Here is a 15,905-nt window from a genome sequence, read left to right on the forward strand (position 1 = left end):
ATCATGATTTATCTATTTGTATAATTTATTTAAAAAATATAATCAAAATGTCTTGGGTTATTTTTGGTATATTACCCAAAATAGTCTCTCTATTTTTCTCTATCTTCCCTTTTGATCCCTTTATTTAGAAAATGTTCCAACTAATCCGTCTACTCTTAAAAATGAGTAAAATTAGTCTACACAGTGATGCCCATTGAAACTTTCGTTTAAAGTTGTTGAGGTGGGTTTTTAACCCCTTAAAAATATGATTAAGAAAATATTAAAAAAGTTTGGGAATAACCGTTTATTAAAGCATAAAAACTAATCTCATTAGTGATTATGCCAATACCACTAAGTACATAAACTAATCATAAAGTCTTTTTTTTGTTGGTAATCAGCTATAAGTGCCCCTACAATGCTCCCTCCGACCACCTGCCCTTACCCTCCGGTGAGGAAAACAATGAGACTTGTAGATCAGGTGGAGCTGTAGGAGGAAGAAAAGACCCAAAGAGGGAAAGAATTTCAAATCGACCATGGAGAGTGACGATAGCTCCTTCAGATGCCCATTGTCAGAGATTGACATTAGTAACCGTGCCCTTACTATTGAGTATACAAACTCCTCATTGTTGGCTACGAGAATAGGTTACAACGCAGTAAAAACATCGCATCCGTCTACCGACTTCCAAGATGTGAGCTCTAAGTGTGTTGCCACTTTCTCTGGTGATGATCACATGAGGTTTCGGTTTGTTTTTCGGATCCTGATGAATGACCACTAGGACGTCTTGCTGCTATATCACTAAAGCCAACACCATCACCAAGAAGTGCCCCTTGACTAGATGTTTCATGACTTGCACCGGCGTTGGAAGCAACAACACCACCATTGGTGTGATCTCTAGTGAAGTAAGGTCCATGGCTTTCTTCGTCCTCATTGGGATTGGGATAGGGATATTGGAGATGGAGATCAAAGTGGTGAAGCTAGCGAACATAGCGAGATGCAGTACTTATAACGATGAGTAGGAGTTCCCACTTTTTTTTATTAATATTTGTTAATCATATTTTAAGGGGAAAAAGCCACCTCAACAACTTTAAACAATAGTTTCAATAGCCATCATCACTATCTGGACCAGATTAGTTGGGACCCTTTTTGAGTTGAAAAATCAAAATAAAAGAGAGAGAAAAAACAGTAGAAGGAGTATTTTGGCTAATATAACGTTATTTTTCAAACTCATTGTTTTATATAATTAAAAGACACATGCCTGCTCATTATGTTGCTCAATGGCGTATGATCAAGCAACTGCGGTACATGAAACTGACTCTAGCGATAAACATTTTTTTAGTTTAAAATTTTTTGAACAAAAATCTCTCCTAAATTTATTTACAATTTTTTATGTAAATCTCCAAACCTCTAAAACATTTTATTAAATTTTAATAAATTGGTATTCAATATTTTTTAAAAAACATATTTTGAATAAAAAAAAAAAAATCAAAGCATTACCATAGGCATACCTCGTGAATGAAATTATATGTTTATGAAAATTACTAAATAGGTCAGTGAAAAGTCACTTTGAGATAAGTAGTATAACATCGATTCCCTTGCAGTGAAGGACTGTAACAATAGTGTAAAAATATTGTATCTATATTATTTATGCCATTGTTCACCGAGTTCCATGTGAGAGGAGTTATATCCTTCGTTCCTCTAGACTCACGAGGTAAGGGGTTTATTATTATATTATTGATGTATCATCTTAGATGTATGTAACATGTCTTAATTACCCATCGTGTTAGCTTGCCCCAAATAATAATTTTCTAATGGGTCATTAAGCCACTATAACTGATGCACTATTGTATCTACTTGCCCCTTTAATACTCTTTTGTGGGGCGGCATTTGTCGTCAACCGTAATATATATATATATATATATGCTTGTTCTTAGATAATAAGCATCGGAGAATTACAAATACTAATTTTTATATAATAATATAGAAGTAATAAAAGAATTGATTAAATTAGGACAGTATATTAACATGGTAGAACTTTTTTTAATAATAAATAATAAAAATAAAGATTTTTATATTATATATGATATTTATGTCTAGACGTATTTATATATAAATATAAAATATATTTTTTTGAATTTTTAATTTTGGGTCTCACATTTTTGTATGCTTAATAATTTTTTTATAACCCAATGACAATAGCCTTACAACGAATCAATGTAAGAAGTTTAAATTTTCAATTTAAATAGCACTAGATGTAGTGATAATAATAGGTCTTTGATTATAGGTGCAGATTTACAGTATTAATTTTATATCATCGGATGGTCTGTATACAGGTACACAAGGTACACAGGTCAAATAATCAATTTTATAATTGTGGGCATTATCCTATGTGCTCTCTTGTTTTTGTAAATAATAATAATAAAAAAAAATAAAATAAAATAAATAAATAAACAAGTTTTTAAAAAGGAATTAAAAATCTTTACCATCTTGAATTGAGATCAGATCTCGAGGCAAAATTATAAGTTCTCAAATTCCCAGCCTTACATCTCTCACCGACACAGGTACTCCGATCTGAAGCACTAATAACGAACACCACGCGAGACACGCCTAAACTGATGTATTTCCACTTATGCCCTTGAAACAATTCAATAATCTCGTATTAATGTTTTCTCTATATACTCCTAATCTTTGCCTTTTCAAAGGTGTTAAATCTGCTTTTTTTTAAAAAAAAAAAATATATATTTATATAATTACCAGAGAGCTATATATTCAACTTTTTCATTTTTTGGATTTTTAAACCTAGTATATTATGGAAATGTTCTACAGTAATTCATATTTTTATATGGAATATTTAAATATTTTTAATATGAATTTGATCTAGTATATTCGCATGAAGCCTCTTAACGTTATCTTATTCCTCCAGACACCGTACCGCTTAAGGGCCCTTTATATCCTTCAGATCTCCAGCTTGTCAATTCGCGTCATTCTCGTAATTCAAAAAATAAAAAATAAAAAAAGAAAGAAAAAAAAAGAGAGAAAAATGGGTTCTTTGCCTCCGGCGCTGACCTCCGGCGAGAAGCTCGGCGGAGCGACGATGAGCGAGGCAGAGCTCCGCCATCTCTTCAAGGCCCAGCAGCATCTCCTCAACCATTTCTTTGACAAGCTTGATCTGTCCCAAGCTCATGCCTTCGCCCAGACCCTCCTCGATGCCCCTGGCTCCGTCTTCTTCACCGGCATCGGCAAGTCAGGCTTCGTCGCGCACAAGATCGCCCAGACCCTAGCTTCCCTCGGCTTTCACCGCGCCGCCTTCCTCCCCCCCGTCGACGCCCTTCACGGTGACATCGGCTCGCTTCGCCCCTCTGACCTCCTCGTCCTCCTGTCCAAGTCCGGCGCCTCTGACGAGCTCCTTAGCCTTGTTCCCTGCGCCCGCGCCAAGGGCGCGTTCCTCATCGCCGTGACGTCTAAGGAGGGCAGCCCTTTGGCTGGGTTATGCGATATGAGCGTGTACTTGCCATTGGAACGAGAGCTCTGCCCCTTTGGAATGGCGCCCGTCACGTCGGCGGCAATTCAGATGTTGTTCGGGGACACCGTGGCAGTCGCGCTCATGGGCGCCCGGAAGCTCACTGTTGAGCAGTATGCTTCCAATCACCCCGCTGGCAAGATCGGCAAGAGCCTCATCTTCAAGGTATTATACCTATCTACTGCAATGTCTTTAGAATTTAAAGATATAAAGCTTTCCATTTTATTTATTTATAATGTTCTATTAATGCTATTCAATTCAGGGATCTGCATTTGTGCATACAATTCGATTTTGCTAATGCCAATGAGTGTTCATTATAAAATTTAGGATACATTGTTACTGACTGATTTGATTGCCATTAGATCTATATTTCCTGCCCTTAAATGGAGATTGTGATTTTTTTTTTCACTTGTTTTCCATTATCATGCGAACTCTGTTATCTTAATTTCTAAGTAGGGATTGATTAGTTTGTAATTTTTTTTTTTCTAATTGCGTTCTATTGTTTGTGTGATGATTGATTATTGGAGTGGGGACCATATTTTACATGTATATGGCAAGTTAATGTAGACTTGATTGAGATGGTGTTTCTCATTGTGTGGTAGATCGACTGCATTATTCATAGTTACTGAAATTGTTGAAATAGTTTATTACCTATTATGATAACTGCATTCACGCTTTAGGTCTGCAATCAAAACTCTTTGCTGACTCTAGCATGGTAACTATTGTTCCTATCCTTCATCTAGCAATGGATTCCTTGTGCTCACATTTGCTTCCAGGATGCTGTCAGTTTATAATCTATCGGATGGGTAAACTTAGAATGGAGATGAATTAAGCACTGTAAGCAAATAGTTTATGTGGAAAATTGCCAATTCTAAGTTTGCAATACTTTCACGTTGCATGCTTCATACTGGTGGATGGACTATGATGCAGCCCATTAGAAATGCTTTCTTGGAATGGCGGGTATTGAGTATCTTGACTGCTCCTTCACAGGTGAGAGATGTCATGAAGAAGAATGATGCAATCCCTATTTGCAAGGAAGGGGACTTGATAATGGATCAGCTTACCGAATTGACAAGTAAAGGCTGTGGATGCCTGCTTGTAGTCGATGACAAGCACCATTTGATTGGGACATTTACAGACGGTGACCTCAGGCGTACACTTAAGAATAGTGGTGAAGGCATCTTCAAGCTTACTGTGGGAGAGATGTGCAACAGGTACCCTGCTAATATTCTTGAAATTATCTTTTTTGGCATGATCATAGTACCCTGTCCGTAATTTTTATTTCTTAACACTAAATTTCATTGCATATAAGGACCCTTGAGAAAACTAATATGAGGTGACTGGTTTGATTGTGAATGTGGCATCTGAATCACGGATAATTATTGCCTGATCATTTGTTTGGCTGTGATTAGCAGACAAGTTTCATTTTATGTTTTGAGCCCTTTTTCTTTATGATAACCCAGATATCAGTTTCTGTCCCTTCTTGTCCTTGGTACTGATGCACATGTGTATACCATTTAAAATGATTGTGTTTCATATTATGCTTGTTTATTCCTGCTAGTTAATGCTAGAGCCACTCTTTCTCCTTGAAATATATTGGGGCACTGATTATTTGGTGGACCTTAGTAACTACCCCACAAATTTATCTGAAGACAAAAGCGATCTTTGTGCGCATCTAATTGATTGCCATAACCGTTAAGCAAAAGAGAGCCACAACATCCTATGATAGTAAGTAGCACCATGTGAATTTGTTGTTAACTGGAAGTAATGGGAATATTGTTTTGCTGAACATCCAACCACCCTTATGTAATCTTGTACAGGTTTAAACAAAAACATAAATAAACATAAGCATGAGAAGAATGAGCAGATAACTTTTCTTTATGGTGAAACTTGCTTAATGTATGTGGTGATAATGAAGTTACTGGGATTTAAGAGTTTCTGTTGTGAGTATTCTTTCTGAAATTCAAATAGATAGCTTTTTCGGTAGCATTCTTCTGACAAATATTTCACAATATCCATCAGAAGAAAATGCCAGAATTTTGCAGTGCATATCCATCAGAAAAAGACAACAGAAGTTTTGCAGTGCCTCGTGTTTGAAATAAATTTTCTGATAATCTAACACATATTGTTGATTAGTACATTCATGGTAATTGCCTAGATAGCATTTACTTGTGAGAATTATGCTATCAGTTTGTCTTCCACAAGATCCCATCATCTTCTGCTGATGTATAGAAATTCTTTATCAGACTTACCATAATTGGCAGAGATTGATACTTTACAGTTCCATTTTGACTCCTGCAATTATCATTACATAGCATTAGGAATTCCTTGTTTCAACTTTGAAATAAGGATGCAGATTTAATGACTAACATGCAGTTGAATAGCTAGAAGCTGACGTTGTCAGCATTAGGTTTGAACGTATGGTTTTCTTCATATATTCTGCTCATTTAAGTACGCATTTCTTGCCGTTCTTTTTCTCTTCCCTTGCGGTGCACTCTGGTGCATTCTTTTGCTCGCTAATTATCAGTAGTTCTCTTCTCCTCAAGAATAACAGTCCCTAATGATTTGCAAACAGGAATCCAAGAACGATCAGCCCGGATGCGAAGGCAGTTGAAGCGATGCAGAAGATGGAGTCACCCCCATCTCCAGTGCAATTTCTGCCTGTTGTTGATGATGCAAATATTGTTATTGGGATCATCACTTTGCATGGACTGGTTTCAGCTGGGCTGTGAAGTTTAATCAGATTGTATCATGCATCCTTTGCATTTCCCATTATTTGTATTGCTTTGTTGTTGAGGCCATTCACTATGCGGCCTTGAGGTTCCTTTGATTCCTTCTTGCATTTGTTGGGTAAGCTTTGGGGTTGTAACTATTCAGTTAGTCAATTCAATGTATCTGTTGCGGTTCATGGATCTAATTGTGCAATTTTATGAATTAAGTTACCATAATATTCAAAGTCAAAACAGGAACGAATGCTGATGTGGCAAGTTTATTAGACTTGCCGGCAGCTTCGTGGCAACTAGATTTAGCATCAAAATTAACATTGGGGTTAACTAAGAATTAATTACTTTTACATCAAATTTACTTCAAAATCGAAGGCATTAGTAGATTCACACGTGTCCAATCACATTAATTAATTACAAAAAAAAAATGAAAAAAAAAACCCTAATTTCACATTTAGTTGTTGCCTTCATAATCCTTTACTCAGAGGTATCTTGGCACCCCACCAGATCTTTAAATGCAACACTAAACATAACATAATAAAACCTTTGTGCATTCAGTCAAATTTTCAAAACAAATAATTCAGCAAAAACATCTAAAAAGAACCATTAGTCATAATACCGACTTTCAGATAGAAAGCTCCGCATTATAAATTTCACTCTAACCAACTCCCAAAGAATTCAGCTTCTCAAAAAAATAAAAAACATCAAACATATACCATAACAATATATATATATATATATATATATATATATATATATATATATATATATATAATGAATATGTGACAAGCGCCACCTATTTAGGGGCCGTTTGGTATGAGGGAAAGTAACAACTTTCCCTTAGTTAAAGTTGTAAAACATTTTCATGTGTTTAGTTGAAAAAAAAAAGCATGTAAAGTAATGGTCAACTTGCAATTACTTTCCCTTTGACCAGGGAAAAGGATTCACTGGTCTTGTCCTAGGGTTTTGAAACAGATTACATCACGGTTGTAAAATTATGAGACATGTAAAATTCCAATGTTATCCCTTTATAAAATAAAAATTCTTCTCTTTTGTCCTGTCTTCCTTTTGAGAACCCCTTCTTTCTTTTCAAAACCCTAGGACAAGACCATCTCTGTAAGTCCTCTAATTTTTTTTGTATTTTTTTTTAAGAATAGCGTATTTCGTGGATTATCAAGTTCGGGTAATCAAATTTCTCATAATAGAAGAATATAAGTTAAATACCTACTTTTGCTGGGTATATAAGCAACTTTCTTAATTTATTTATATATACACCATTGATTAATGTAAAAAATTAAACATCTATTTAAAGTATGGTTTTATTTTATTTTATTATTATTAAAAGGTAAAATTGAGAATAATCATAACTTTGCATGTAAAGCTTATTCATACCAAACAAGGGATTCGTTTTGCATGTATTTCAATTACAATATTTAAAGTTCATACCAAACACTATATTGTTCCTTTATAGGGAAAGTAAATGCAAGTAGTGGAGGAAGCATAACTAAAATTACAGGGGTGCTTAATTTAAATTTAAATTTTTTTAAATATTAAATAATTCTATTAACTAAAACTTGCGATTATAATAATCAATATTTGAAAAAAAAATAAAATATATATCCATCTATAAAATTTGGTTTATGTGTAAAACCACTATCATATCTACATAATTAACGATTAACTCAACTAGTTTAACATTAAATTAATAAATACTGCAATTAAAAAAACAACTTTAAACAAACTCATATATAAGTCAATTATTAAATACAACAATTATTCAACAAATAATCTAATGAATAATTAAAATTTTCATAACAATTAATCACAACAAGTATATAATAATTTTTTACAATAATTTTCATAATGAAACAAATATTTAACAAATATCTAAAAATCATTCAACAAATATAAATATTTTTACATGACAAATAATCACAAAAAAATTAAAAAAAATAAATTAGATATAAAACAAACAGGAAAAAACGATAAATCCCTATAATAAAAATAAAACATAAATTTGGAGATAATTGATCAAAGAGAAAATACTCACAAATCCATGAGATCTGCAATGTTTTTTTTATTTTAGAGATTTTGCGATAGCAATTGCATTTTTTTAGAATTTTACTTATATTTATAATTTTATTTTATATTAATATCCTAAATATTGACAATTATGTATTGATAAGTTCAATAAAAAATATATATATATATATATAAAGTTTAATAACAAAAATATTTGAAGATTTTATGTTTGGCTAGCCATATTATTTATTATCACTCAACATCAAATTTATTTAATATAGTAATTTTATTATTTTTATTTGATTTATTTTAAATAATATGAGGTAGAATTTTTTTTTTAAAATAAAAGTAGCATTTTTCATATGAATAAAAATTAAAATTTATTTATACCTTATTTTACTAAACTTGTGATTGAGAAAAATGCTATTCTGGGCGAATTGTTGGGTCAAAATTAGGGCCGAATTGTTACCCTGGAGGCGGGGTTAGCGTTTGGCAAAAATTTCAACCCAATTATTTGGGTTGAATAGCATTGCTTGAAGAGATATATCTAATATTTGCGAGTAAAACTCATGAAAGTAAAAATGTGACAATGTAAAAACTACAAAAACTCTTATTAACAATTAAAATTAATGAATACTATATTAATTTTAGAGAAATAAATGCATGAGAAAAGCGGATCAAAATAGAATTTTGAAAAGTTGGTTAGAAAAAATATGAGATTGATTAAGCATCAAAATAAATTTTTTTAATATCTTAATATGTTATTTAAAATTTTAAAAGTTAGCTAAAATTATATAACATTGACTAAATATTAAATAAAAACATTTTGTATTATGATAATTATTAGAAGTTATTTAAGATTTTAAAAATATTGGTGTCTGAAGCAATTATTTCATTCGCTTTACCCTTGAGCGGCCCTGAATAAATACGGAGGTGCACCATATATCGTGATCCAGATCTATAAACAGTATTGAACCCAAGTGTATAGTGTATGAATAGTATTATTGAAGAAAAGACTCCAACTTTTGTCTTCTTTCTTAGAACTCTTGTGTTATATAATTGTAATGGTGGGATTCAAACCATTGGATCATAACAGATTTTTTTTTTTTAAATAATCCAGCAAATTTTATAAAAAAATCATCTAATTTAAAATAAAATAATGACTAAATGAAATTAATTTTTATAATAATAAAATAAATAAAAATAATTAAATAAAAAAAAAACCCACTCACGAAACCAAGCCCGATCGAGTCCAGAGCGCGCCCATTCACACAACCCTAATTCCAATTTCCAAGTCTCAACCCTTCCTGTTCTCCGTCTCTCTATGCACCGCGAGGTTCAAAAATCTCAAAACCTCTGAGACTTTTCCACCATTAGTTCTCTCCTCTCCTCCCCCGCCTGTTCGCTTCTGCCTCTCGCTTCCTCTTCGCTTCGCCGTTGCCCATCCGGTGTTGTCTCTCCGGCGGTCGGCGCAGTGCCACGGTAATAGCTCTCGTTAAGGTTCTCCGCTCAGCGGACCAGGGTTACATCTTTAATTTCTCTCCAGTGATCAAGCGAAGGTACCCTCCTTCGCCTTCGCTACTTTTGAGCTTGATTTTTTGAAGGGAATTTTCGTTTGATCTATTTTTATGATTTTTATTACTTTGCCTTCGATCTTGATAGGGTTTGGGCACATGTTTGATTGCTATTCCTTTGTTCTTCAGGTCCTTTTTTTTTCATTTATTTTTAACAATCTTAGCCTTTTCTTCTTGTAATTTTAGGTTTGAGTATGTTGGTGAGCGATTTTATTTTGAAAGAAATTTGATGTGAGATTGAAAATTTTGCTGTCTATTTAATTGCTACTTATTGTTAAGTGAATCTTTGCACAAGAATTTTGTGTTATTTGGAGTTTTTCTACATTTGTTTTAGAAAAGCAATACTAGGTAAATGGTTAAAAAAAAATACTTGGAGGGGATTTATGAAAGTTGAGAACTCTATTGAGAATATGTTGTTATTACTGGATGCATATGTTCATGCAATAAAAAAAGGGGGGAAACCACGAAATACAATTAATATGGCAGGCCCAGGCATCCATTAATTGAACATGCTGTTTTGGGCCTTTTTGTGGAGCTTTCTGTATTTGCCTTTGATTTTTTGAGTAGGTTCTTGTGGATTGAGTCATGTAAAATTTTATGTGTTTGATGTGTGATTTCCTGGTCTCTATTTCTCTTTTTCAATTTATGCTTGATTTAGGTCCTTTTGCTATAATGACATTTAATGGCCTTCTGTAGGCATAGAGTTCTTTAAAATGAGGTGGATGGGTCATGCCTTTCTGGGGCTTGCAAACCCTCCCCTTCTGACAATCTTGTTTCTCTCCCCCCTGGCTTCGATTGAGCTTTAGATTCATTTTCTTTATTGGTCCTCCATTTTAGACTTTATTTAATATAAATGCCATGGCTGTGCCTTTTTTCTTATTCTTGGTTCTGGTTAGAGACTATTTTTGTTTGATATGTTTATTCAAGGGAATCAAATAACAACTTTATGGAATATGTTGATTTAATTTGGATTTTAAAATTTTTGAATGTGATGCTGTAGGGGTAAAATTTTCCTCAAAGCTATCCCTGTTACACAGATGGTAAAAATTTGGTGTTGCATTTGATGTTTCTTATCTGTTTAGTTAGCTTCCTTTGTTTTAATGGATATGAATAAACTTTTTGTGAAGTATTTTGGGAAATATATGTGGAAGGATAATATCAATTGCAGGACTGTTGGGGTTCTTCCTTCTTCTTTTGGCTGCAGTGCGCAACCTCCTTTTGTTTTATCCTCTGTTTGGTTCTTGATTGCATGCAGAATACACGTCGCCCATTTTCTGGTCTAAGGATGTTTTTAATTCCAATAACTTATGAGCATTTGAGAAAAAGTGATTGGATTTTAGAACCTACTGAACTTCACTGAAAATTTAATGAATTATTTGATTTCAATTTATCACTCTTTAGTGTGTGTGTGTGTGTGTGTGTGTTGAAAGATAATGGGTTGTAGTGTTTTGACTAGTTTGAATATTCAAGGATGAAGCCATTAGCAATTATTATTTCTGGTGATTGAAATGGATGTTTGAATAACTTCCACTGTTTTATCAATTTATACAAGAAAACATAGTATGTAACATGTCACATGAACTGTAGACTTTTCTCATGTTAATTAAGAGTGTGTGAAGTTGGTTAGCCAAAACCATCTAACTCCTTTTGCTATGTTATTGCTCTTTCAATTTGCAGGTATGTCCTTGTAAAACTCAGAAAGGGAATGGGTCGGCCAGAGCCATGCATCTTGTTTGCCCACTCATTTATACATTCCCAACTTGATGAGTATGTTGATGAGGTTAGTCAAATCGCAGACTTTTAAGTATGAGTTTGCCATGATAATTAATCCCCTTGTTTGGCTTATGAAAGAAAATAGCCTATAAATGTTTATAAGTAGTCACTGTTAACTTTAGAGAATTTTCGTTGATATTTCTTTTTATTTACATGCTTGTGTATATGAATTTTAAGGATTTTATGTATGCTGTCTGTTTTTCTTTTGTAGTTTGAAGGCTGTTTACTTCCAAACCATATAATGATGTAAAACATTCCCTTTTCATTATGTATTTATTTATGTTATGTAATCTATAAGATGTTGCTTTAGTTTTTTATTTCTGAATTCTTAACATTGCACACATACTTTTCTTCTACTTGCACTAAGATAATATTTAAATATTTAATTGGACAGTGTTCTTTGAGGATTTATTATTTGATTAATATGAACTAATTTTAGGCAGTGTTAATACCATATTGGTTTATATGTATGGAATGAAAGTGTTCTTTTTAATAAATAATATGTGACTCATTTTAATTGGCTAATTTATGTAAGTAATCAAGGAACCTGGTAAACCTATGTTGTGCATAACTACTATATTAAGATTGTTTTAGAGATGATCACTTGATCAACCCAAATATTTCCGACAGTTATATTTAAAGTGTATGACCTCATGTTATTAAGATTATACCTTTTATTTTATTTGTGATGCAACATTCAAGTTCGAATGAAATGATGTATTGCAAATGACTTTTGGGTTTAAAGCCAACAATTACACCAGAAATTGGATTATGGGTTTGGTTACTTGGGTTGCATGACTTTGCAAAATCATGAAATACTGATGCGTGTACAAGCGGTACAAATGATAACATGGCCCCTTCAGTTAACCTAAATATTCCTGGTTATGGCTATCAGTCTAAGTCTAGTTCAATATCTTTAGGGTGTGAGTGTCTTATTAGTTTAAGATGCAATTTGATCTGGTCCTGGCTGGGCTTATGTCAAATCAAGTTTGATGCTTTTGTTTTATGTTCTAAATTATGTTTTAGTGAGGTCTAAACAATGAGATTTAGGTCAAGGTTGTTTCTTCAAGCTCAATTATGGTCCTGATTTCAGTTTTGGATCAAGCTATATCAAGTTCATCTTGAATCAGTAGTGACAGTGCGAGGAGGAACCTTGTGTCAACAACAATAAAGCTCCTGTAATTCCAATTTGGTGTTTTCCCCACTCAAGAATATTTATGATATAGTTCACTTTGAAAATTAGGATTATATGGCATGATTGGTTCTAAACTGTGTCATGATCAAGTAATGTAATATCTAGAAAAGGTTTTGAATTAATTGTGATATTTTCACTAACAAATCTTAAGAATTTGGAGTAAAACTAATTTTGTTTAGGGCTGATGTGCCCTTTTCCCAAGTAACGAGTAATGGTATATTTCCTGAGACCTGAGGGTGGAAATTCATAAACTATCACACAGGTGAAGTGACCTTAGTTAAAGTTGATTTATACTGGGATGGAATTTGATCTAGATTTAATGGGATCTGACATTTATTGAATCTAGTGCTCATTTAGTTGTGTCCTTTACACCATTGCAAGATTGCTGGACTGTATTTAATGGCTTATTTATTTATTTCTTTTTCCGTGGGTCATTAAGTATATTTTGAATGCTACTAAGCATTAGGATATTTTCATCATAAAATCTGGTGAAGTGATAAATGTGGTAAGGGAAAAAGGGCTTTTCTACCAGATAGTGCAATTCGAACATTGCATGAATATCAATTGACCAATTGGTTGTGCTTTTGAAGCGTAATAGTTTTCTAGTTCGCTCGAAGCTAACCATTAATTTAACAAATAAGTTGTTTCAGTCTCCAATCTAAAAGAATTGACACAACATGAGAGACCTTATTGTTTTGTGGTTTGCGCTTAGCTGCTTATATTGCTATGGAAAGATGAAGCAAATGCATTTTCAACTGTTGGGGAATATATGTTGCTAATTATTGCCCAATTTGGTGGTGCAGATTCTTACTCCAAAGCTATTCACACGCACACACGCTATTAAGAATATAAGACTATAAGGCTATAGTTTTCCTAATTTCTTCTAAAGCAAGCAATGCTTTAAGGGATAGATTACTGATGATCAAGAAATTTGCCATTTTGACACATCCAGACAGCGCAATGACTTAAGCGATTTTCTTCTCTTACAGGTGGTATTTGCTGAACCAGTTGTAATAACTGCTTGTGAGTTTCTTGAGCAGAATGCTTCTCCATCAACTCCAAACATATCACTCATTGGGTATGACATGATGTATTGCTGTTGAATCCACTTCAGAATTTTTTGTTCATATTTTATTTAGAAGAGGATTTTCAAGTTGAATTTTGAGGAACTTATGATTGTGGAAAATGGCATTCCTTCAACATATTGATAAATCTTATGCATATACTTATTAGACTTATACTACTCAACACTTAATCACCAAAATGGTTTGACTGTGTCCATTGTCTGTTGTCTATCAATTCTTTTTTTTTATTGTCTAAACTCATCCACCATTCAATTTCATTATATGCCTAGCCTGAAAACCTGAGTTTTTTTTACATTTTCCTTTCTTGCTGATTTGCTTTCATTAACTATTCATCCAGAAATCAATTCTTGTTTAGGCTTATTGTGCCATCCAATTTTTTTTACTTTCTTTCTCAAGTTCATTTCTTAGCAATTTCCATACTTAATCATATACATAGTGATCTGCCTGCTATTAATTTGATTTAGTATTATACTTGAAGAAGCATGTAGTTGGCTGATTATAATATGAACTATTCTGGCTATCCTGTGCCATCGAGATTTGTCGTTAATTGTGTGACAACACACATTTGCGTGCTTTACATATGCACAAGTAGTCTAATTATGTAATGTCCATATTATAGCTGTGTGTTTTCTGAGACTTCTTATTATTATTGGTGATTTACTATCAGTAACTTCAACTCTTGTTAGTAAAGATGGAAGAAAGAGAATGGACCATACATTTAATGTGGCATGGTGAAATGAGTGGCTGGCTAATTAATATATTTGTGAACAATATATTGCCATGTTATGCCTGCGAGTGTACACACATACACATGCTGTAGTTTTATGATGTTGAAGTTCCATTGATACTAGTAAAGATGGCAGAAAAAGTGCAAACCATGTATACTATGAAACCTAGCAAAGATGAGCAATCATGTCAATCATGTACTGTGAATTGATGGAAGCATCCCTTGAGGTGGGAATAGGGATAAGTTTGTCAATGTATGACATGCATTTCAGTTTGTCTGCCAGGGCCTGCATCTACTTGGAGGTGCACTGCTTCAAATATTAATGCTTTTAATCCCATGCTATTGGCTCCTTGAGGAGTGAGCTGTTGTCTTTATTGTAGTTTTGGTTTCTGTTGAATTGCATAAGAAAAGAACTCTTAATCATGATCTTGCATTATAAATATAGGAAATGAGATATAACCCTGGCATGTTCTTTTGGTTTTCTACTTGAATATCAGTATATAATTATGAAAAGTGAAGATTTCTTTTTCTTGGCTCCATGCTCCATAGGCGCTCTTGTATGTGTTGTCTATATAGCTCTTTATATAATAAATTTAAGAATTGCATGATAACTTTTTATGTAATATATTATCAATACTAAAAATTCACATTTTACTCAGTGTCACTTGAATCATATCTACTTATAGTATGGAATTGAAATGTGTGTAGATTTTTTCTAAGACCAAAAACTGACAATAAGAGGCATATGTAAATGGACTTTGTTCTAGAAAACATAGCCTGACCTTTTTTTTTTAAGATGGATTTTACTCCGTATCATATTTTTTTTTATAGCATCTCGCTTACAACTGCAGCCCTAGTAATGTGCCTGGAAAAACCAGTCACAGGCCTCAACACCATGTTTCCATAGAAATATTAGCATGGTGTAAATTCCTTTGAAGTTTGTTTTTAAGGTTCAAGTATCTGGTATACATTGTAGGAAGTTCATACTAATTTACATTTCTGCTAATTAAATGCTTTATCACTATTACTTATCTAAGTTGTATATCTCTTTTTTCTTCTACTATTCATCTGTCATCAGATGTCAAAGTGATTTACGCATATTTTGCACTAACTTCTCTTGAAGGGCTACTTCACCTCCTTCATTTGCCTTGGAAGTTTTTGTCCATTGTGAAGGGGAGTCACGCTTTCGGCGTCTCTGCCAGCCATTTCTTTATTCTCATTCTTCATCAAATATACTAGAAGTTGAGGTATGCTATTGTATTTGTATAATTGAATAGTCAGTTCTGCAACAGTTTACTTGTGTGATCTG

The 15,905-nt window shown here is 33.2% G+C and overlaps 2 protein-coding genes across 2 annotated transcripts; both read left to right on the forward strand.

The window, feature by feature from the left end:
- The first annotated feature begins 3,017 nt into the window (after positions 1-3,017).
- LOC120266312 (probable arabinose 5-phosphate isomerase) lies at positions 3,018-6,409 on the forward strand. The gene is made up of 3 exons (XM_039273934.1): positions 3,018-3,662; positions 4,488-4,711; positions 6,073-6,409. Exons 1-3 carry the CDS (start codon positions 3,018-3,020, stop codon positions 6,227-6,229), a joined length of 1,026 nt encoding a protein of 341 aa, XP_039129868.1. The 3' UTR covers positions 6,230-6,409.
- Positions 6,410-9,525: 3,116 nt separating this feature from the next.
- Positions 9,526-15,873, forward strand: LOC120267192 (protein virilizer homolog). Its single transcript, XM_039274888.1, has 4 exons — positions 9,526-9,801; positions 11,494-11,596; positions 13,774-13,862; positions 15,720-15,873. Exons 2-4 carry the CDS (start codon positions 11,522-11,524, stop codon positions 15,871-15,873), a joined length of 318 nt encoding a protein of 105 aa, XP_039130822.1. The 5' UTR covers positions 9,526-9,801; positions 11,494-11,521.
- The last annotated feature ends 32 nt before the right edge of the window (positions 15,874-15,905 follow it).

Source organism: Dioscorea cayenensis, chromosome 8 (genome assembly GCF_009730915.1).
Source record: "Dioscorea cayenensis subsp. rotundata cultivar TDr96_F1 chromosome 8, TDr96_F1_v2_PseudoChromosome.rev07_lg8_w22 25.fasta, whole genome shotgun sequence".
Taxonomy (NCBI): Eukaryota; Viridiplantae; Streptophyta; class Magnoliopsida; order Dioscoreales; family Dioscoreaceae; genus Dioscorea; species Dioscorea cayenensis.